At 37.1% G+C, this 22340-nt stretch overlaps 1 protein-coding gene across 1 annotated transcript in view; it reads right to left on the reverse strand.

The window, feature by feature from the left end:
• PCSK5 (proprotein convertase subtilisin/kexin type 5) overlaps positions 1–22340 on the reverse strand; it is a gene marked incomplete at its 5' end in the record, with an annotated part of 193704 nt that overhangs the window by 66646 nt on the left and 104718 nt on the right. Inside the window, 2 exons of the mRNA XM_082335751.1 lie at positions 4483–4695; positions 21383–21555. Coding sequence (XP_082191877.1) covers positions 4483–4695; positions 21383–21555 — 386 coding nt within the window. The remainder of the gene's footprint in view (positions 1–4482; positions 4696–21382; positions 21556–22340) is intronic.

The following is a 22340-nucleotide window of genomic DNA, read 5'->3' on the forward strand; positions in this document are numbered from 1 at the left end:
TAGCGATGCTAACATTATGGGTCTCAAAACCAGGCTACCAGCAAGAGAATCACACAGGTGAGAGCAATGTCCCTGTCTCCATGTGTGTGTGTGTGTTGAAAGGACTGCTTGATACTCAGTTAGGAAAGCTGGCTTCACAATTTCACGTCATTTCTTGCCAGGCTGGAGCATAACAGAAGCACGTAGTTGTTATCCCTTATGGGGATAACTGGTTTACATGCAACACAAACAGAAAGCTATTGACTGCATCCACTATACACTGTTCTGCTTTGTCACTTCAAGCATCTGGAAGGCAAACAGGTTTGCCTGGCTTTAAATGCCAAGTACCAGTAGTAAAACATCCTCAGATAGATTGTGTGTTTCAGAAGCCAGCTGATAATATAGTACAGGAAAAAGACTCTTGGAGGGAATATTTATGGTCTGATATTCAAGCGTTTGAGATCAGTGAATCTCAGCACAGGCAACATCAAATTTGCTTTGCACAAGAGTGCAAGGGTAAATTAAGTCCTGGTAAACAAAGGATCAACGGACTTGGGTTAATTGTTCTGGCTCTTCAGTACACTTACGCTTTTACCATTCACTCTGCAAAATGATGCACTCTGTAGGAATAATCTAAAATTGGCATATGCAACTGGATTGCTCCCAAAAGAATGGAGGATCTGATTTGTAAAAGCAATCAGTGCTTACAGAATTGATGGATTTCAGGTAAAAGTTATTTTTACTTATCTTTGATAGGCTGTGTCAGATCCCCAATGGAGACTCCAAACTAAGGACATTTTTAAAGAGGCATATCTTTAAGTCTTTACAATAATGCTTATGTAAAATCTCTTCATTGTTTGCCTAATTATGGGATAACGTACGTTCATTCTATATATAATAATTAATCTTTTAGTTGTAAAGTATGCCTTTCAAAAATCTTACAACAAAATATAAACCTGTAAATATTAGCACAGTGCATAAATTCTAGAAGCGATGGGTACTATACTTCAGTAAACTAAAAACCTATCTATTCTCATGGTTCATAAGAAAGTCTTTAACAATAAAGGTGAGATCACCTCCAAGTGTTTTTGATTCTAGTGTAAGTCATAAGGGAGTGACACGTGAGAAATAAGCAATGGTCTCTTAATGAAATAGTAATTCTGTAAAAGCAGAAAGTCCATGCTAATTCAAAAGTATGGAAGACAATCATCAAGAAAACTACAGCTATTAAAAAATTAGAGGAATGCACAAAGATTAAATCAGCTAAGTAGAAAACTACAAAGATGGACTGAGAAACATACAGATATTTTACTAGATTTTTAAAAAATGAGCAAGGATATACTGGTCAACAAAACAAGTATTGACAGGTGCAAGAAGTAATAAATAAATAAAAGTGAATAAAAGATTAAGTGGATAGCAATGAATAAAAATTAGAAGATAGAAGGTGCATAGAGGTAGTAAGGAAAGACAAAGGCCAAATGGTGAAGCCTACAAGAACAGAATAAAGTATAAGGATGTTTTATTTTCAAATACATCAGAAGTAAAAGAACCCCCAAACCAATATTGTTTTAATTGTCCAGAAATAACAGAATAATTAATAGCAGTGTATAGTAAATGGCTATTTCACTGAATGTTCCTTTTTGGAAAAAAAATCTAAATTAAGTTTTCAGAACATACAAAGATGATAAATCATATCCCTATTTAAAGATATTTTAAATAGCAAGTTTAAATCAGAAAGTTTGGAAGCACCAAAGACTTTTTACAAGAGCTGGACAGGGAACATGCTAGACTGTACTGTTGATTTTAGCAAGTCTTTGAACACTGGAGAAGTTCCAGAAGATTGAAAGAAAACCCGCAGTGTCAATATTTTGAAAGGGTAAGCAGTATTGCCTTAATAATTTCATCTATTTACCAAGTTTTTATCTAGTGTAAAACAGCTGATACAGGATCTAAACTGATTATTAATAAATTCATTAACTAGTAGTATAGTTAATGGTGGATAACATAAGCTACTGGAAAAGAGGGCTTGCCAAAGTGTTGCAGTATTTTTTTTCTGGCCACCACTTTTGTTGAAAGTAGTATAGTCAGGATTCTACATGGCACATAATGTGATACTGCACATTAAAAAAATTTAAAAATTATTTAAATTTAAGACATTAAAAATGTACATGATACATAATAGAGATTTAAAATGGGATAATTACGAGGTCTCAAAATGTAAGCATATATAAGAAATCAGATATATACTCAGAAGCAGAGAAATTACATATATGCTTATAGCACATATAAGAAATGAGCCTTGTTTCTAATCAGGCCTTTGACAATTCGGTTCTTGGCCTTAATATGACCTAAAGCTTTTACCAAAGACCTGGAAGAAAACAAACACCAGCACTTTCTGATGAATGTTGCACTTGGAGAAACATTAAAGAAAGTGATGATGAGGGCTGGTCTGGACTGAGTACTAAACCAGTACAGCCAGTGGTAAATGGTGCAATAAACACACCATAACTACCTTCATATCTGTCCTTGGACCACCAACTCTGAAAAAGAGAAGCTGCAGCTCTGAAAGCAGGTTGGACATCACACAATGATGAACACATTACATGACAGGGAAGCTAACAAATCTCAGTCAGGCTCAATGTATGAAAAGAGGCAAACTGAGCTGGCACTCATGGATACACATTTTCCTGTGCATTTGGTACTGATACTGCTAGTACCTGTGTCCAGTTTGGGTGCTCAAAACTCATAAAATGGGAGAGGGGTTGGTTATAAGAAAACATGCCTTACACAGAATGATGCAAGAAGCTTACCTTCATTTATCAAAAGGGATTAACTGATCAGGCTACATGGGTAGAGAGAAAGACAACCAGCGTGCTCTTCATACTAGCACCAAAATCTGTAACACAACCAATTGCCTAGAAATTGAAGATAGAGGAGCTCAGATAGCAAACAAGAGAAATTTTTTAATGGCAATGGGTAATTAAAACCACTTGCCCTAAATTTAAGTGGATTTTCTGTCACTGGAAACTTTGAAAGCAAGATTGATTGTATTTATGAAAATTACTGTTGAATTGACAGCAACTGCTGGATTTGAAGGACTCAGGGAAGTCCTACAGACTTGCCTAAGCAAGAAGTCAGACTGGGGAACCACAACCGCCTCTGCCTACCTCATATTGTATCAGTCTCACTTAAACATGAAGAAGGTAGTGAGGTCTTTTAAAGGACAGTAGAGGGAATTTAATCACAGAAGTGAGGACTGCTAGGAGACAGAGTAATTTCTTTTCTTTGTTATTATTTATCAGGGAGAACAAGAAACACGCCAGGACGAGAGATAAGGTTTCAGTGGAGAGAACCAAGTTAAGAACAGAAAAATTACTGGAATGAAGAAGTACCTCAGAACAAGTTTAAAACAAAAATTAGATCATCTGAAAATAAAGGAGGATCCAAGAACGGATGGCCAGCATCCCAGAATCCTGAAAGACAAGGCAGACACTATTAAAAAACATAGCTGCAAGATTTTTTAACTCCTCACTGACACCAAGAGAGGTATCTGCTAAGAGTGTAATGTTAGATGGGTGTTTAAGAAAACATCTGGGGGGAAAACAAAAACCAAAATCCCTAAATTTTCTGTTCAGGAAGAAATTTAGATATCTAAGTTATACACTAGAACAAATAAGCTGGGAAGAGGACAATATTAACAAACCTGAATAATCATAGTACAAAGGTTTAAAAGGTTAAAAGGAGTAGTATATTAAATATTGAAAAATATATTGAATGCACTCAATTTGAAAAAGCAGGTTTAGCATACAAATGCTAAGGGTATCAATAGATTATCAAACAGAATTAAAACAATTTATCCGTTTCCAGCCAAGATGAGAACATAATGGAAAATGGACACTGGCTGTTTAGGAATGAGATGAGAAACAATACAGGAAAGATGAGCACTGAGCTTAATCTTGCTTACATAATCAGCTAGGTGGAATAGGCAGTAATATTAGTAATAACTGACCATCACTGAATGTAAAAAAGGAATGACACTGTATCAAAATTAATCTGAGAAAATAGAGAGGTATGTAGGAAAACCGCTAATATCATGCGTGTCAAATAGGAAAACTATTGATAACTGGATTAAAAAGAAAAGGAGGATATGTTCTCAGGCCTACTGATGGGCTACAAGATATTGGTAATGACAGAAATCTGTTTTGGTGGCAGTGGCAATAGCATCTTTGAAAGCATCACTCAGAGACAGCAGCAACTAGGTGACTGGAAAAATCTGCTATGAACTGGGTATACCTGCACTGCATTGGGCTGCAATATGCACAGATACCTAAGCTGGTGACTCCAACCAAGTAACACACTGAGGCTAAATGAACTTGCCCACATATGATTTTTTTCTAAAGCAGTCCATTAATTAGTATAAAAGAGCTTGCTCTCTCTCCCTCTCCTCAAAGTCACTATGCAAAACACAAACCCATATACATAAAAAAAAATTAAAAACCGTACTATTTTCCTGTCATAGGATTCCCCACTGCTGTATGTTGTAGCTAGGGTGGATGCACATTCTTCCAGATACCATGGCTTCTTCCCACTTTCAGCTGTGCTGCTTATGGAGATAGTGTAGATGCTATTGGTGTAGCCATCACAGGAGCAGTGGTCTCGACTTCTTCCACCATTTCCAGATGCCCAAACAAAGACTGAACCTAAGCCTCTTCGTCCCTGTTTGGAAACAGCACAAAAGATTTGATTACTAATTCTTTTCCCCTTCACGTGCTTAAGAAACAGGTCTTTTCCTCCAAAAAAGACATCTGATGAGAGAAAGGCAATAAAAGAAACTCGCTCACTGAGAAGAATCTGAAATGAAAACAGGATTTAGCAGAGTTCAGAATCAGACATCAGAAAAATTCAGAAAATGAGTGGTATGACCACATCTTCAGAAACAACTTTTATACAGTGTCTGTTTGTTGCTCTGCATCTATGCTGTACAGCCGTACCAAGAAAGAGGTGCTGAAGACTCACAGAAAGCATTAAAACATCATACTGGGTTGGAAAAGGAAAAGAAATAGCATACTTGAAAATAAAGCCCTTTGTAACGGTTGATACCTTTCATTTATTAGGGCACTCTTAGCTGTTTGTTCTTGGATTGCCTGGTGGCACTAGGTATTGTTTGGGTAGCATCATATACATTGAACCAGAGCATCATTGTTTCACAGACACTATAAATCACAGAATCACAGGATACCTGAGATGGGAAGGGACCTCAGGTCATCTAGTCCAACCCATCTAGTCCGTTATGAATACCAAATGCACAACACAATATATAAACAAAAAAGGACAGACAAACATAAAAGATTCTTATAAATCTATTATAATGAAGCACTAAAGCATTAGTTCAGCATGATATTTTAAATACATGACTAGCCGGGCAAGTTACTCAGGCATATTCATAATTTCAAATGAGGACTTAAAAATAGGTAACCTCACCTTGATATTTTCTTAATACACCGAAGTTATATAATGTCCAAATGAATCAAAACATTTTTGGTGGTGCTAGTACTCTTATATAGGCATTGATATGAAAAGTGAAGCTGAGCAAATAACCTGTATTGCTAATATAGGGGAACTGAGAATTACTGATATATGAGTAATTGGGCTTTTCGTGATTTATATTTACATATTTCATGCCAGTGAATGAAATTCAGATTCATGCAACTGTATGATCTGCATTAATTATCAGCACTCACTATCTGGAGGCACTTTACCATTCAGATACAAAGGTTCACCAAAGGACTAAAGTTGTCTTCGATTAAGCTAAATTGTGTCACCTTTTCTTACATGAAATCCTCTCAAAGCACAGGACATCCCTTTCAGTTATAATTATGCTAACAGTCTCATTTATACCTCATTCGCTTGCAACTCATCATGTAGTATCTACCCAGTTTTTGGGTAGGCCCACCCCTGTATATGATAACTTAATGTTATAAGGCATAAACCACCACTTTTTGCACAAGAATTAATTGCTTGGCCATGGGAGGAGTTTGCTTGTTTGGTTGTTTTTTTTTTTTTTCTAAACAGAGTGCAATTGTGTACCACAAACAACATAAAGATACCTGTTGGACATCCACCAAGTCAACTTTAAACAATTAGCAATTCAAAGATTCATTTAATCCAGATGCTCAGAGGGGTTTCACGAGGGCTTTTTGTGCTGAACATAACTGAACCTACATCAATGTAAGACAAAACCCCCTCACAGTTCACAATCCAGGCTTGAGTTCTCAAACATTGATGAATTTCATTTTGTGAGTTTAAAAAAAGTATACTACCTGGAGAGACTCTTCTCTCCAGCAAAATAAGTTAAATATCAAATTCTCCTGGCTAGTGTTTACATAAGGTCATGTCTCTAAAATGCAACTTCTCATTAAAAAAAACATTTCAAGCAGAGAAAAAAATCCCAGGGTGCCAAGTTAAATGTTTTATGAAATCGACATTGTCCATACAAGATCAGTCTGACTAGCCAGGAAGCGTAATTATTTCAACTTCTTTCACTTCCTTTAGTTGATCTTAGCTACTATTCCAGCAAAAAGTTGCAAAATCGCAACATTTTTCGTTGTTCTAAGACAACCTTTATGAAGTGTTACAGCTCTCCTTCCCCACATTATGAACTCTTGCCAAATCAAAACCCCCTTTCCATTTGGGGTTCTGTTTTTGCCGCTTTTCTCAGCCAGCAGAGTCTGATTCAGAGCCTCTCAAAGCCAGTGGATGTGTTTTGCAACTTCATGGGGCTGGAACTGGTTTATGAACCACTTCTCTTTCATTCTACCATCTAGTCATCTCCCTTTGCATACCTCTACTTCTTACTCCTCCATTCTGAAAACATCTGATGAAATAGACAAAAGGAAGGGTAAATGGAAAGATTATTTCATGCATATTCACCAATTTATTATCCCAGCAGCTCAGGGAGCCAGAAATTATGTGCACTGTATGTTTGTGGGGAATGAGATGGAGGATTACTCTGAAGATATACTGGTTCTCTACTTTTTAATGTGCTCCTGTTTGATTTTTGCTGGTTTTGTTTTGGTTTCATCCCACCATCTCTTGCCTTTAGATCATGCTTCCCAGCAGTATTCTATTACTTGTTTTCATCTTCCGTCTCCTCAATGATAATTTTTGGCTTGACTGTCAATTCTGACATCTGTTTCAGAGTCATGTACAGATGCCTGTCTGGTCCTACACTGCCCTTAAAAAATAACTTCTCTCTCCTACATACACACGCACCCCAACAATGTTAATATGTGTACAGGCAGGTAGAATACACAGAAAAAAACATATTATACAGACACACTTCTACTTCCAGAACATGTCAAAATATTCCATCAAAACTTTTTTTTGATGAATTTTCACAAGTATCTGCTATCTGAAGAATTTTACATTTTTCTTCTTCACATGTGTTTCTAGAAAGCACAGTATTATGTAACATTTGGTCAAATGGATACCCTATGGGAAATTCAGACTTAACCCACGAATACAACCAAGAGAGAAGAAACGAGGGTAATCAAACCACAGATCCAAGGAGGAGAAAAATGGAATCTAACTATTTTAATATTTTGGCTAAAAGTTGATCTTCCACTTTTTAAAAAAAGTTTTGTAAAAAAAATTCTCAAAAACATATGCATACAGGAAAATGTCATCAGCTGGTTTTGTCTGCAAACAGCAGTATAACATGACTTGTTCCACTCATGCAATGAAAACCTTTTCACAGCAGGGTAGGACTGTACTTTGTGTAAATTTTGCAGGAGCAACCCTTGAATTATTAGCTTCTCTGCACAGAGAATCTGTCTATATTTCTTTAGACGCATACTTATGGTGCTGTACTAATAATGAAATATGAGCTGCAGAAGCAGATATGTGAATACATTTCGGGGCACAAAATGTAGTCCTGATGAAAATATGCCAATGGATGTTAGAAATTCTGCAATGCAGTATTTAAAAATAATAAATACCAATTTAGATTTTAATAGTAATGACGGGGCTTTAAAAATAACAGCCATTTGCACCCAAATTTACCTTCCCATGCTAAGTTTTTTGTAAACAAATAATAACAAATATTTCTTCAAAACTAATGTCTCCTGCAAATATATAAAGTATCGACATCTCTGTTATTGCAATAAAAAAATAAGTACCAGGTGCACTGACTAATGGAAAAGAGTATTTTCTAATACATACAAAGAAAGAATTCCCATTCCCCTAACACACTGGAATATTGCACATTTAACAACTCAGCATTTCACAGAAAACAACAGCATCAACTTCAGTCTAGAAAACATGCTAAAGATCTTGTTCCTAGAAGCAATTTGGCAAAGCAAATTGCAGCCTTAAAAAAAAAAAAAAAAAAAAAAAAAGAGCAAACCCCCAAACTAAATTCAACCTGACTAAAATAATGTATCAAGTAAATAAGTTCTGGTTTACATTTACTGCCTATTGTTAAACTGCCATTTGGTTTCCTCTTTCTCCCTGTTTCCAAACACCCTACTTTAATTCAATAGACCCAGTCATGCTCAGGAAATTATAAACTTGCTAGTAACTATACCAAACAAGTAATTAGAGCAACAGCATCAGCTGTCCTACTGTATGTGAATGCCATTCCCAATTGGTCTCCTTTAAATACATAAAGTTAAATAACATTTGGACCGTGTTACAAAGTTAAGATAAACACACATGCAAGGCACTCTGTAGCTTTTACTGTTTGTCTAAATCTATCATCTGTCATCTGCCAGATGCCCAAGGGTGTCAAGATGAAAAGTCAAGCCTTGAGCTGCCAAAGAAGCCATGTGTCATTTATTACTCAAAAGCAAAGGTGCATTTACAAACCACATGGGCACAACTTGAGCAAAACTAAGAGAGTTAGTGAACTATAGCACAGGCATAGACCAGGGTGGAATGGGTGCACAGCAAAGTACAATCAGTGCTTGCCCCATGATTTTAAAAATGCATCACCTCTCCTTCTAGGCACAGTGCTGTTTCTGCTCTTCCTTTTGCAATGATAGCTACTGACTCTCTCTTAGAAACTCTGCAAGGTGTGCATAACTTCACTTATGCTTGTAAGTGCACATGTCAGACCATTATGAAATATTCTCCTTTTGTTTTGTCTACTTTCCTAAATTGCATAAAATGTCAGATAATAATAAAAAAAAAATAAATCAAGTGTTCCATTATGGAAAGGAAAAAGTCTTTCACTGACAACTAAGACTTGCTGTTGACCTAGTCACAGTCCAATTTTCTAGCACAATTCCTGGGCAAAGCCAGTGTCCTCAACACAAAGCTGACCTTGAATGAAATGGACTCAGGTCATTGACAAAAAGGCCCAAGGCAGAAATTGCACCTGTAAAAGCATGGCACAAGAATCTTGGGGCATTCCCACTTTTTCTCTGCTGGTGCCTCCTTTTCCTTGGTCAGCAAGTTGCAAGCAGGGTAAGTGATACGAAAGCTCTTTTTTTTCCAGTTCAACAGCACGGAAGGGTTAGTCTGCCAAGAACCAGAGCCAGTATGAACATGTTCGTAATGACATCTGCAGAATTTCCTAACACTATTAAAAGAACATCCCCCACTCCAAGTGTGTGTATGTGTGTGTGTATACATATAAACCACATCTTTATGAGTGAATGCCTTAGAGGTACTGGCAGGAACCATTATAAGGTAGAGGTCTTCACACACTCATCTAAGGACAACCAGCAGCCCCATATACTTTCAAGTTGCTTCCAGCACACTTCCATCTAATAAAAACAGTTTCCATCTACGAGGTGTAGTTTGAGCCAGTGGAGCAAGATTTATTCACACTATTTTACAAAGTTTAGACTGTACATTCATTCACTGCTTTACAAGTCAAGCTGCCTTAATCCAGCCTGTGAATCCTGATGTTTTCCTGCCCAGGAACTGAATGCCCCAATAACCCTCCCTGCCTATGGGGTGAGTCGCTGTCTCTACAGAAGTGATCAAATTTACCAAGGGACAGGGAAGCAAATGTGAAGGAGCAGGAAAGGCAGAGGACAGAACCACTGACCTGGAGTAATTAGAGGTACAGGAGTTGCAGCCAGGGAGTGGTAATTTGGCACCAATATGCTAGAAATCCCACACCCATGAGCAGAAAACAAATCACAAAAACATAAAATGGAGAGAGAAGGAGGGATGCTCTACCGACACCTACAGCCTAAACATTTAATTTCCTCTATTATCCCCAATACTGTTCTAAAATTACTTAGTGCTTCCAAGAACAAAAACTACTGCTGGGAAGTGAAATTGATCTTGATGTGGAAGCTGGAAAAAGTAGCCCATGGTATGACCTCTTCCTTAAAAACTAATTCCTAAATAGGAAATGTTCATAACCGAATGTGCAGAATGGAGGTCAGCACTTTGGAGACCTAAAAAAAATACTATGAAGGCATGATTTTGCGTGCAGCATAGTACAATCACTGTAGAGCCAGGCACCAAGGATCACAGCATCCTGACAGATGCACCTGTGAGAGGCAGCATCTCCTTGCTTCCAGCTTCCACTGATTTCTGCACTCCCTGGAAGCTGGACGCTGCTGCCCAATCTGCTGACTGGCAGCATTTTGCTTTTGAGAAGCAGCATCTCCCAGCTCCTGCTGCATTTCTACTAGTCCACTTAACCTCTAGTCTGGGAATGAAAAATAGTCTGGCACACCACCCTCAAAAGACTCTTCTGTAGACTGCACAACACTCTCACTTGAAAGTAGGCATCTCATCAAAACAGATAATGGTAAGCTGTGAGTCCAAGCCAGCAATTCTGAAGTGATATCAGAAGATAGCCAAACAGATTATTTTTTATTAAAACAGTCTCCTTGGGTATTAAAATCAAAAATTCAAGAACAAATGGAGAAATTTCTGAGGCCATTAATTCTGTTGAAGTATCCATGATCTCAGAAAAATTCACTTTGTGCATCAGTTCATTAAAAATGTGAACCTATGATACCTATGAAGAAATGAGTAATAAGCCCAACAGGTGTACATAAATAAAGACGCATGTTTGAGGGAATGTCTAAAAATTAAGTCCTGTGTTTTTATATTAGCAGTCATGTTTTTACTCTTAGGAAAACTAGGAAGTCAAGAAAATATTTCCTAGCTCTGGAACAGGCATATGCACAATACATATATAACGTGAGATCTGTCACTACTTACAAAGAGCAACTATTACCTTATATTGTTGAAAAGGCAAGTTGTTGCTAATAAAGTTAAACTTTTTGGCTACTTCTGAACCAGCTTCTTAATTAAGAAAAGGAAAGACAAAATAATCACGACAAAAAGAAGGAAAAATGTATTTTGTTAGCTCATAGGATATGATACCTTTAAAATACTGAAGTGTGAAAATGTTTTAATGTGTGCATAAAAAATAACATATTGAATAACCACAAGCACCTAGGCATTAACACAATAATTATTGGGATATATCAGTGGAACATTTCAACATGCATCCTTGCATGTGGTGTATTTTTTATTTTATTCTTCACTAGAACAACAGCTTAAACAGCTCCAAGATATTCCCCACAGAGCTATAATTAGTGCTTAAAGTGCAACCAAAAGAAGTGTTGGCTGAAACCTGAAATCTGAACCTGTGGAATGCTGGAATGAATTTCTCATTTTCCTAAACAAAATAGAGCCAGCTACAGGGCTGCATGAATTGCAGTTCTGGTTCAGGCTCTCTCTCCATATTATCATTACTATTGTTGTTGTTGCTGATATTGTTACTGGGATAAAGCAAGTTGTATATTGTAAACACCTGTGATAAAACAAGAGCTGGGTTTTCCAAAACTTCAGCTGCACAGAGTCTCCAGTTAATGATAGGTGAAATTGTCTCTGCATGCAAAGCCAAATTAAACAGGCAGTGCACAAGAAAGATAGCTGTTAGGACTGGATATGCAATGGACTTCACACACACACGCCTATTCTGTGGAGTGGGTTCAGGCAGTTCTTGTTGCCTGTATATTACTGTCTGATTAAACACTCTTGAGAGGAGTCCATGGCCACCAAGTTCACACAGTTGATGTTTCACTGCTTACGTCAGACTCTTCCTTATGGAAAACTTCATGTTTTGAGATGTATGTCGAACTTCTGAGGTTCAACAAAGAACCTCAATTTTCAGCAAATTTAGCTCTTTTCAGTAGATGAGCAGGAAAATAAGGCTGCTCCACTTCTACCTCTGCAGACTGAGGACTGCAGTAATCGCATTGTGCAGTTTGTCTCCCATAGCATTCTTTTAGGAGGAAACAATGCACTTCGGCTGTGTGCAAAATCATTGCCCTCACGGTTTTGTGCCCTAAAAGTTAAATTCTATGCACAGAAAACTCTTGAAGCCAAACTTCCAGCAATTAGCTTTTCAGAAATCTATTTTTTCCCACATGACATGTATAAATATACAGATTCTGCTGTTGTTCAGCACGAGTGAAGTGGATGTGTGATTTGCCCCCACAAATTAACCAGATCTCTGAAATGTATGTATTTAAGTGTGTGGAAAGAGACTCATTTGCCAAAGCCGCTTTTTGGTATTGGCTTTCCAAATTAAGATTTACCCCACAACAAGAATGGCATGTTTTTTTATGTTCAAATATATCACCTGTTTCAGGCTGGGCACCCAAAACCAGAGGCCACTTTTGACGACAAGTCCAAAAGCAGTAATGCTATTCTGGCTCGTTACAACAGTTTCCATATATGTGTGAGATGGGATGAGGTAACTAAACAATTTTGGTTTCCAGTACACTTTGTGACATTGTAAGGAAACTGCACATTTTGAGGTATATTTTCCTGTAACTCTCATTCCAAATTTTCCTGCCTTTTAGGATTTGTATATTCCACTGAATGTAATGTAAGAACATTTCTGGTATATTATTTCTTTTTCTGCATTTTTTTTTTTTTGAACTACATGCTGACTGTGAAAAAGCTCACTTTTCACAGAAAGCAAAGGAAAGAAATTTTAAGGATAGCTTTGTTTATGTATTTCCAAAAGAAAATAAAGTGCATAGTATCGAAGTTCATCCAGGTATCACTGAGCCTAAACTGTTTTTCATTTACTGGAAGGCAGTATCCCTAATTCTACTTTGGCTGAATGCTGAAAGTTGCTAACTATGTGCAAATGGTAAAGCAAAGAATTATTATTAGCTTAATGATGTGTTAAGGTTGTCACCTAACCCGATTTTTGCTGGGCAATTTCAGTCTGAAGAAAACTAAATCGTCTCAAGTACAAATTACATTTGCAAAGCCATTAATGCATCCTGAGATATGTATATCAGCCAAATGCAATGTAATGAGACCTAGAAATGAAGCTTGTTGGTAAGAATACAGACAGGTGGGCAAAATCCTGGAAAGCAGTGACTCTGAAAGGGAGTTTAGGGTCATGGCAGATAACCAACTGGCAATGAGCTGCCCTAAAATTTAGTCTGCTCGTTGGGTCAGTAAGCAGGGTGAATAAGACGTGCAGGGAACAGGGAAACAGTACTATGCATGCATAGAGAAGGATACAACTTCCATGCCCCATTCCGGTATCCACACTTGAAAAAGTAATGCCGGGAAACAGAAAGTGTTTCAGAAAGAACTACAGGAATGAACTGTGGTTTGGAAATTCTGACTAACAGAAGGAAACTGACTATACAAAACATTACTGTTAAGGCTGTAGAACAGATTTTGAAGGACGGTAAGAGGCACTAGCATTAATGGAACCAGGTTAAAATACAAGACAGACTTTAGAATTCCAGGTAAATTTGTTAAGTTTTTCTCTGGTGACTTATTTTATGCAGAGAAATGTATTAGAACCAGACTGTCTGGTTTCTGCAAAACATGTGATGAGCCCTCCAAGAAATCAGTAATGAAACAAAAGAAACAGGCTGCCCAGGGAAGTGGTTGAGTCTCCATCCCTGGAGGTATTTAAAGAATGCATAGATACGGTGCTCGAAGACATGGTATAGATGCACTTGGCAGTGATAGGTTAATAGTTGGACTCGATGATCTTAAGGGTCTTTTCCAACCTTGACGATTCCATGATTCTATGATTCTATGATTCCATGAAAATGAAGGTTAATGTAACAGTGAGGTGGAGGTGGAAATGGTTGCACTGGAGATGATGTGGGCTGTGCTGGAGAAACACAGGTGTTAAGGAAGTTATGAGCAGAGTATTTTAAGGATGAGCCAGGGAAACAAAGTTATTAGGTGATTTTGACGTAAAAAGAAAGAACATGTTAGTGAACCTAGTAATTATGATCAACTGGATTCAAGAAAAGAATGCAGGCTGGAAGATGTGCAGAGAAGCACCACTCTGATAAGCAAGGAGATCGACAGCCTAGTTTTCAAGCGATTAATGAGTGTGTTTTGTTTATCACATCAAAAGGAAGTCTGAGAGGGGACTGTGTTCTATAAATATGTCAGAAAGAAAAATGGAAGGAGAAAAGGTATTTAAGCTGAAGCACAATTTTGGCCATGGAACAACTGGGCAAAAACCTGCACATGAGTAAACCTGGCTGTAACTTAGAAGAAAGTCTTTAACCAATAGATTAGGGATGCCTGTGAAACGGTCTCCCAACAGAAACAGAGGGGAAAAAATTTCTAATTCATTCTAGAATAGAAATTACTGAATGTATTTATAGGACATGACGCCTGTGATAGTAGAGAACTGTACTGGATGACCTGCGCCGGTATTTCCTGTCTTATGTCCCTATGTTCCAATTTAATTTATCCAAGACATCACTTGGCCAAAATCTGTAATTACTTACATGTGGAGATTTCTAACACCATAAGATGCACCATAAATACAGCAGAAGAGGCGTTTTACAGTGGAAAGGAAACTAAGCAATTGAGATGAGTAACAAGCTACATATTTTTAATAGTGAAGGTTGTTAGTGGCTTGCACAGCCACGGACATAAGAGGTTTCAGTCAAGACTGGCTCTTCCCAAAAGACATACAGAAAACAGAAAATAATAGATGAATCAAGAAAACAGTTGTATTGATGCAGTAATAATTGGATGAAATTTTGCTGATCTGGCTTATGATGAACGCCAGGACTAGATGATAATCACCTTTTCTGATGTTAGAACTATGAATGTTATTTCAAGTCAATGATGCTATGTCTCATGATGTCAGAAGGAAGAATTGCAATGTTAAAATGCCATATGACTTTTCCAGTTATGGTACATAGTCAGCAACCACCTGTAGTAGAGAGCCACCCAACGTTTAACTCAGTATGTTGAAGTAACTATAACATCACGTGTTTAGATATTACATCATAGATGCTAAACTGATACACCATTTCTATGCAAATCATATAAAAGATAAATGCCAGGACCTAACATTAGGTTACATCAGCATATGGGAAGTCATGTCTTCTGAGATCTTCACCAAGCACAGCACTAATTCTTCTGATTGATCTTCAACAAGCAGTTTTTGGCCAACTAATTAGAAATGTGCAGGAGGTCTTGTGCATGCAAAACGTATCTATATATAATCTGAGATATGCATACACACAGATATGAGTTACTAAGTCTCAAATGGCAGCTGTACAAGGTGGACAAACAGAACACACAGTTTAAAAAATCTGGTCTTAACCTCTGTGCATCACAATATTTCAATGTATAAAATGACAGCCATTTTGGAAGCTATTCTGACACATTTGACTGGAAGTCTTCTTGCAGTAACTTTTGTCTTTGATTTTTATAGTGCAATTCTCTGGCAAAGCAGAACAGAATAACTCCTCTTTGTGTAGTCAACACATCCTACTCAGAATGATGCAGAGAAGTGATGACAGGACAAATAAATTTAAGAGAAACATTGGTGGTGCAACACAGGCAGCAAACCTTTGCCTGGACACTTGCAAATTATGAACAATCTCTTCTACTTTTGAAGTAGAAGCACACAGTAGTAGTAGTAGTAGTAGTACTAGCAGTAGTGGTAGTAACAATAATCATAAGTGAAATCCTTTTCTTTCTTTTCCCCTTTCCCTTTTCTTCTCTTCCCTTTTCTTCCCTTCCTTTATCTTCCCTTGCCTTTCCTCTCTTGCATGTGGGTAGGAGGCTTGTTTATTGATTGTAAGAGAGCCTTCTGCTCCCAGCAAACACTTTGAACACACACTCTGCAGCCAAAGTTGGTGAAGCGAGAGAGATGAGAAGGGGCAGTGATGATGGGAGAGAAGGCACCAAGCCAAGTTCTCACAAGAGGTTCAGCCACACAGCATCTGATCATTAATGTCCATCAAACATTTTGGCTTGTGTCCAGCTTGCTAAACAGAACGGTGTCATGGCAATAAGATGAAGGCCCCTGTGCCAACACAGGCAGAAAGCCAAAATTTTCCATGTAGATTTCCCTGCTTCTTAGGTTGTATTAAGGATGACCTGCCCTGTTGCTGATTTGGACTACCTTATGGGTAGTGCAGAACAAACAACATAAAGCATGCAGTTGGTGAGATGTTTGGAGAGGTGAGATAACCAGCTCTTTGAAACCCTGCAACGTAAAATATCAACAGGGGTCATATATCCAGAAACTTGACTATTAGGTCTTTGCCAAACAGCAGTGAAAGAACAAGTCAGACTATCTGAAAAGCATTACTCTCCAAGTGTTGTTGAGACTGATCCCAGAATAACAGGCTTATTTGTATGAATAGAAACGAACGAGTCTGAATGCTGTATCACAGAGCCATGAATCAGTGAGCCTAAGTCTCTCAACTGCTTATAGCATTGTGCTTATAGACTGTGAGATACAGACAGTCATCTTAAAATCTAATAGTAGTTTGGTTTTATCTTTCTGAATCAAGGAAAGGCTTTTGTGTTCTCCCTTTTGTCCCAGACTCTGCACAGTCTTATTACATGATTTGGCCACAATCATGTTTTAGAATGCTAAGTCTGTTTGTTCTTGAACACAGGGTAAATTGTGACATTGCATACCTAATATTTCTTGAATATGTTACTTTTGGATATACTGCCCTTCATCTGATTTTTTTTCAGGAAGGTTCTGTGTGATTATAATGGAATTATTTTTGTGATTATTAGGTCTATAACTTCTAATACACTGGTATTTAAAACACAAGCCTCTAGAATTTTCCACCCTTATGACTACACTATTTCCAAGAAAAGGACCTTGTCAACTGGAAGCAGGATATAAAGGGAGCTTTTATATTTGCATAGAAATTGTTTGATAGCAAAGTCTCCAAGGTTTCTCTTTGAACTCAAGTATGCAAATTTAATAGAATTAAACAAAATACCCTAAAGATGACAGAAAATCATGATACTTGAGACAGGTTTAAAAATTGGTTTCCTCTTCCTTTACCTTGATGCTGGGTAGAATTTTTAAAACATATTTAACTTGTGGGTTAGGTTGTCATTTCATAAACTCAGTTATTACTCAGTATCCTTTCTTTAAATAGATTTGTCTATTTCAATTCATGGCATGTGCTGTCTCTGTGGGACTCTATGGAAAAACTGTACAGTCATTTATCTTTGTTATTTTCTGCAGGATTTGGAACGAGTAATCATATTAGCTCAGCAGATTTAAAAATAATAATAGTTCTAAAACACACTGCATGAGCTGTTAATTGGAATAATATGCACTAAAGATACACCAGGCATTTTTTTCATGGATTCCAGTCTCTCAGCAAACTGAATAAGAAACTGTGGCTCTTGCATCCATTTCATTTTTACTTCATGAATATGATAACTAAAAGTAATAATTCAGTTTAATTATACTCTAATCAAGTTATTATTCAGCACCACCTTTGTTTTTCCTAATTAAACAAGCTGAGCATAATTTCCTTTTCAGATGCTTTTAAAAAATCTTGACCTTTCCCTTTGCTGTCCCATTTTAAAAAAAATCATATTCAGTTGTGTGTGCATATGCACAATAAATGAAGAATATCAATCTTGAACCTTTGTGTAGATCTGAAAGTAGATCTTGCCAAATTTTCCTGTACCAGTTACTTTAATTTACGTCACAGATGCTATACTAGATGTAATACTGTCGTTGTTCAGTTCAATATTTCTAAAAAAGGAAAGCCAAGATCTGTAAAAACCATAATAAGCATTTTTGTCTGCCTATTATTATTTGCACAATTACTGTGATTGCTTGGAGAAATCTATGTTTGGCTGAGTATCTAGTCATTACCTTGGACATTGATCTGATTTTAGGAATATTTTGGCACAGAAATAATTTGTCTTTTCTTCTCCCATGTCCCTCATCTTTTAAAATGACACATCTTATGGCAGTGTAAGGAAATATAGAAAAAGTACCTCTATCTGAACATGGAAAGGCATGGTTTATTAAAAAGAAAAATAGCAGGTTAATCTTAAAGTAACTTCTGGTCTGGAAACTAAGCCTATTAAGGAAGGTGGTAATTGAGACATACATTTACAATCTTTCAGTCTATATTACATTTTAAAGAATGAAAATTAGCAATTAACCTTAACATTTTGTATTTCTTACCAGTATGATTTTCTGTAAGTTTTAAAGAGAACTTTTATTTCCTTAGTAGAAATGAAATAGCTTTCATAATCAGAGCTAGACAAAATTTCCAAATATATGTAAATATTTAGATCTATTCAACTCTGCATGGGCAACTTTGGGCCAAACAAAAAGTCAATAAAATGAAATAGAAGCTAAATTGTAAAAATAATAATTTGACTTGCACCAAATATGACTTCTACTATTTCTCAAAATAATATACCAAACTCTTTTTCTGCATTGTTATCAGAAAAAAGATGACCTCAGAATTTTAAAATTAAATACTATGTTTTCACTATATACTGGTACTTACTGACAATATAGAACAATGTGCTGGTAAAATGAAATTCATCTGGGTTCTGCAGGGTATCCTCTCATATTACAGCTATAATAATAACAGTGGAACAGTAATGCTTGTAGGTAAGATCCACGCTCTTGGCAAATTATTCTACATTTTTGATTTATACTGGATTTATCCCCAGTTTGAGATTTCAATGAGGAAATGGCTGAAATCTCCTGGTACAGAAATTTGGGCTGAATTTTTCATGATTGTCTTACCTACATGAAATGAGACATTTAAACTAACACATATATATGTTCCCCTGCATCCTGCAGTTCCATTAGGATCCCCTTCATCAATTTATTTTTTTTCTTCTCTATGGTCAGTGTCAAACAGTAGTAAACTCTAGTTGGGTGATGGGGAGCGCTGACAATCCATTTGAAAGAAGGAGTGATGATGCATGGGAAGCAGTTATGGAGATGCATTTGGCCTTCTACATACTTGTTATACTGTTCTAAGAGCACTTCAACAACTCTTTTAATAATGATTACTAAATACAGCAGAGCTCTCTGGGTCAGAATCTACCAGTGTCCCTAAATGTGTTTAACTGCTAAGCTCCTGGAATTCCTCACAGGGTAATGTGAAGTACATGCTTGAGTATTTTGTTATGCTAGGCTTCACATGTAACATAATGTACAACAAGCAAAAGCGTGTATCTGCAGCTCCATACCGAATGGTCATCATATGACCAAGTGAAAGGAAGGCAGCGGTCTGTGGCTGCATGATTAGAAAAGCATTCACCAAACTGAGTTTGAGAGACAAGTCTTTAACATCACGTAGCATAGGAAGCACAAAGTCCCTGTCATTAATTTAGTATTTCAGTAATTGCTCTTCATAACTTACCTGCTGGGTAGCTGAGCATGTATTACTATACACATTTGGGGCAGGGAGGACAAGGGTGAGAGTAAGAAATTTATGCAACTTTCTCGAGGAAACTGAAATAAGCCAGAGATGCAGCTGTGATTAGATGTGAATTCACACCTCCTAGGCTTGTGCTGCTAGGAAATGTGTATGGTGATACTGGGTATCAATTTTATGATGTTTTTATTTACGATGTGTTCATTTATTTATTTATGATATATTTATAAGTGGAGCAATCACAGTCCCTGGAAGTATTTAAAAAATGTGTGGATGTGGTTCTTAGGGACATGGTTTAGAGGTGGACCTGGCAGTTAGGTTAACGGTTGGACTCAATGATCTCAGAGGTTCCTTCCAAACTTAATGATTCTATGATTCTATTTACAACTTACAGTCAAGTATACTGTAAATCACCTGAAACACTGCACTGTGCATACAGACTGTCAGCTCGACCAGGTGCTCTCGTAACTTTGTCTATTACCACTCTGCATCCATTGTCCCTGTTTTTTGTTATGACTGCTTTTTATGGTATACTTTAAATTAATACAGTCTCTCAGTGGCAGACACTGTCTCCTACACGTGGCATGAATCTTCCAGGCTGAGTGTTAGCTATAGTTTGCTAAAATCAGTCTTGGCATACCTGGTTAAAATGCTTATTGACGTCAATAATAGCTGCACTTTCCAATCTTGCTGCACAGTGTTACCATGTTCCAGCAACTACGTTCCAGTTCCACTTTGGTCCAACAGTTTCAGTCTCTTTAAACAAATGCTTTGTGCTAATCACCCCTCTTTTCTGATCCTAGAGCAACCTACCACTGAACTAGCAAATCTCCTGCTGCATTCAAAATAATGCTCAGACCTTCAAGTGCAAAGCTGTAAAATCCTTTCCACCAGTCCTATATAACTGAAAGAGGTGTGAGCGCTGGAAAATGAGGAATTCCCTAATCTATTTAACAGGCAGGAGGGTAAAAGGAAGAACTAAAAACTGGCCTCTGACATCAAAAGTTCCTCTAACTACTCATTTCCTTCTGTGGTCTTACTTGTTTGACAGGAAATTATTGAAGAAAATTGAAAAGGTCTTAGATTTTTATATATAGGGGTGTTTGGGATTTTGTATGTTGTATTATTGAAGATCTCTGGGCTACATCAGAGAGAAAATGTAACAGCACAGACTTGTAGAGAAATGTATACGTAAGTTATAAATAGGGTGTAAGTTCTCTGAAACCAGACATAAATGCTAAAAGAAACATGGATGTAGACTTTTTTTAGCCCCCAACTCCCTAATAAAATCATCAAACTTCCATTAAGAAATCAAGTAAAACAAAGCAATTAAAGAAAGGAAGGAAGAAGGAAAAACAGTCAAGGCTTTTGCTTTAAAATTTCATTGCAATTCAGATTTGATGACTTGGCACTGCTGTGCAAAGTAGCATTTTTCAGTCTTATTTTTTCTTGCAGAATTACATCATTACCTCAGCGCAGTTTTAAAGGACGCTGAGGATGACGTATTCCAACTGAAAATGAACAGAGCTGATACTTTAGGAAGGACTGACCATCAGGTCACTATAGAAGGAAAATGCATTTTTAGTTTTATGCAAAGGAAGCTTTTCTTCTTTCCTTCAGAATTCTTTCCTCTTCCCCTTGCTGTGCATTTGCACATACTGGGCACATGTACCCTTACACTTGCACACGAGAGCAGATCTAGGAGATGCACTTTGATGCCAACCTACCATTCTGATGCCATTCTCAAAGGCCTGACGAGCTAGGGAAGCAGGTCCATCCACAGTTTTACCGTCGTCATCAGGCCCCCAGCTGGCACTGTAGATGTGGATGTGCTGGGGATTAAGGCTTAGAGACTTTGCTTCTACCATGTCTGTCACATCTCCATCCAGCATCCGTACACCTTCAGAATGAAAGATACAATGAATGGGACCAACCAAGTCAAAATGCTGCTTTTTTATTTCCCCTCAGAGAAAATTGTTGTGTAGGACATTGGACTGAATCATCATAAGGATTTCTACTGCTGTTAAAAAAAACTAAAACCTGTTTGGATATGTGTTTTTCCAATGGAAAAAAGTCTCTAGATGAAAAAATACAAAAAAGGAAGGAATATTTTGGTCTTTCTTCAAGTTTTAAAAATTATCTACAAGTCATTTATCCACTATACAGCCTTCGAACTTCAACAACAAACTTTTATGCTAAAGTAAACTTAAAAAAAGACTTGAACCTTGACATGTTTGTATGTCTCACTTGAAGATAATATATGATTTTGTTTCCCCTTTTATACCGCAGTTAAACTGCAGCTCCTAATTTGCATCATTCACAGTCCTAAGTATGTTGACAGATGTAATAAAAGGATCTCTGCTGAGAGATAAACATGGGATTATTCCTTCATTGTACGAGGCTGCAAAGAAGAAACTCGGGAGAAAGCTCATGTGCACAGAACGATTGCCATACACAATAGCAAGGCGATTACAGGAAGGTACTAACAAATATCCTCTATATAACATTATTCAGCCTGAAACTACGATATTGTGAACATCATCCTCTGTGCAGAAGAAGGTTGTTTAAGGTATAATCTGAAATTCTTGTGTTAAAAAAATCCATTCATGTGGGTTTGGACAAGCCAATATGCCAGCTCTTCTAAAGTGAATGGCATCATGATGTTTTAAGATCACCAGACTGAAT

The sequence above is a fragment of the Platalea leucorodia genome, assembly GCF_965183815.1.
Source record: "Platalea leucorodia genome assembly, chromosome: Z".
NCBI classification, from domain to species: domain Eukaryota; kingdom Metazoa; phylum Chordata; class Aves; order Pelecaniformes; family Threskiornithidae; genus Platalea; species Platalea leucorodia.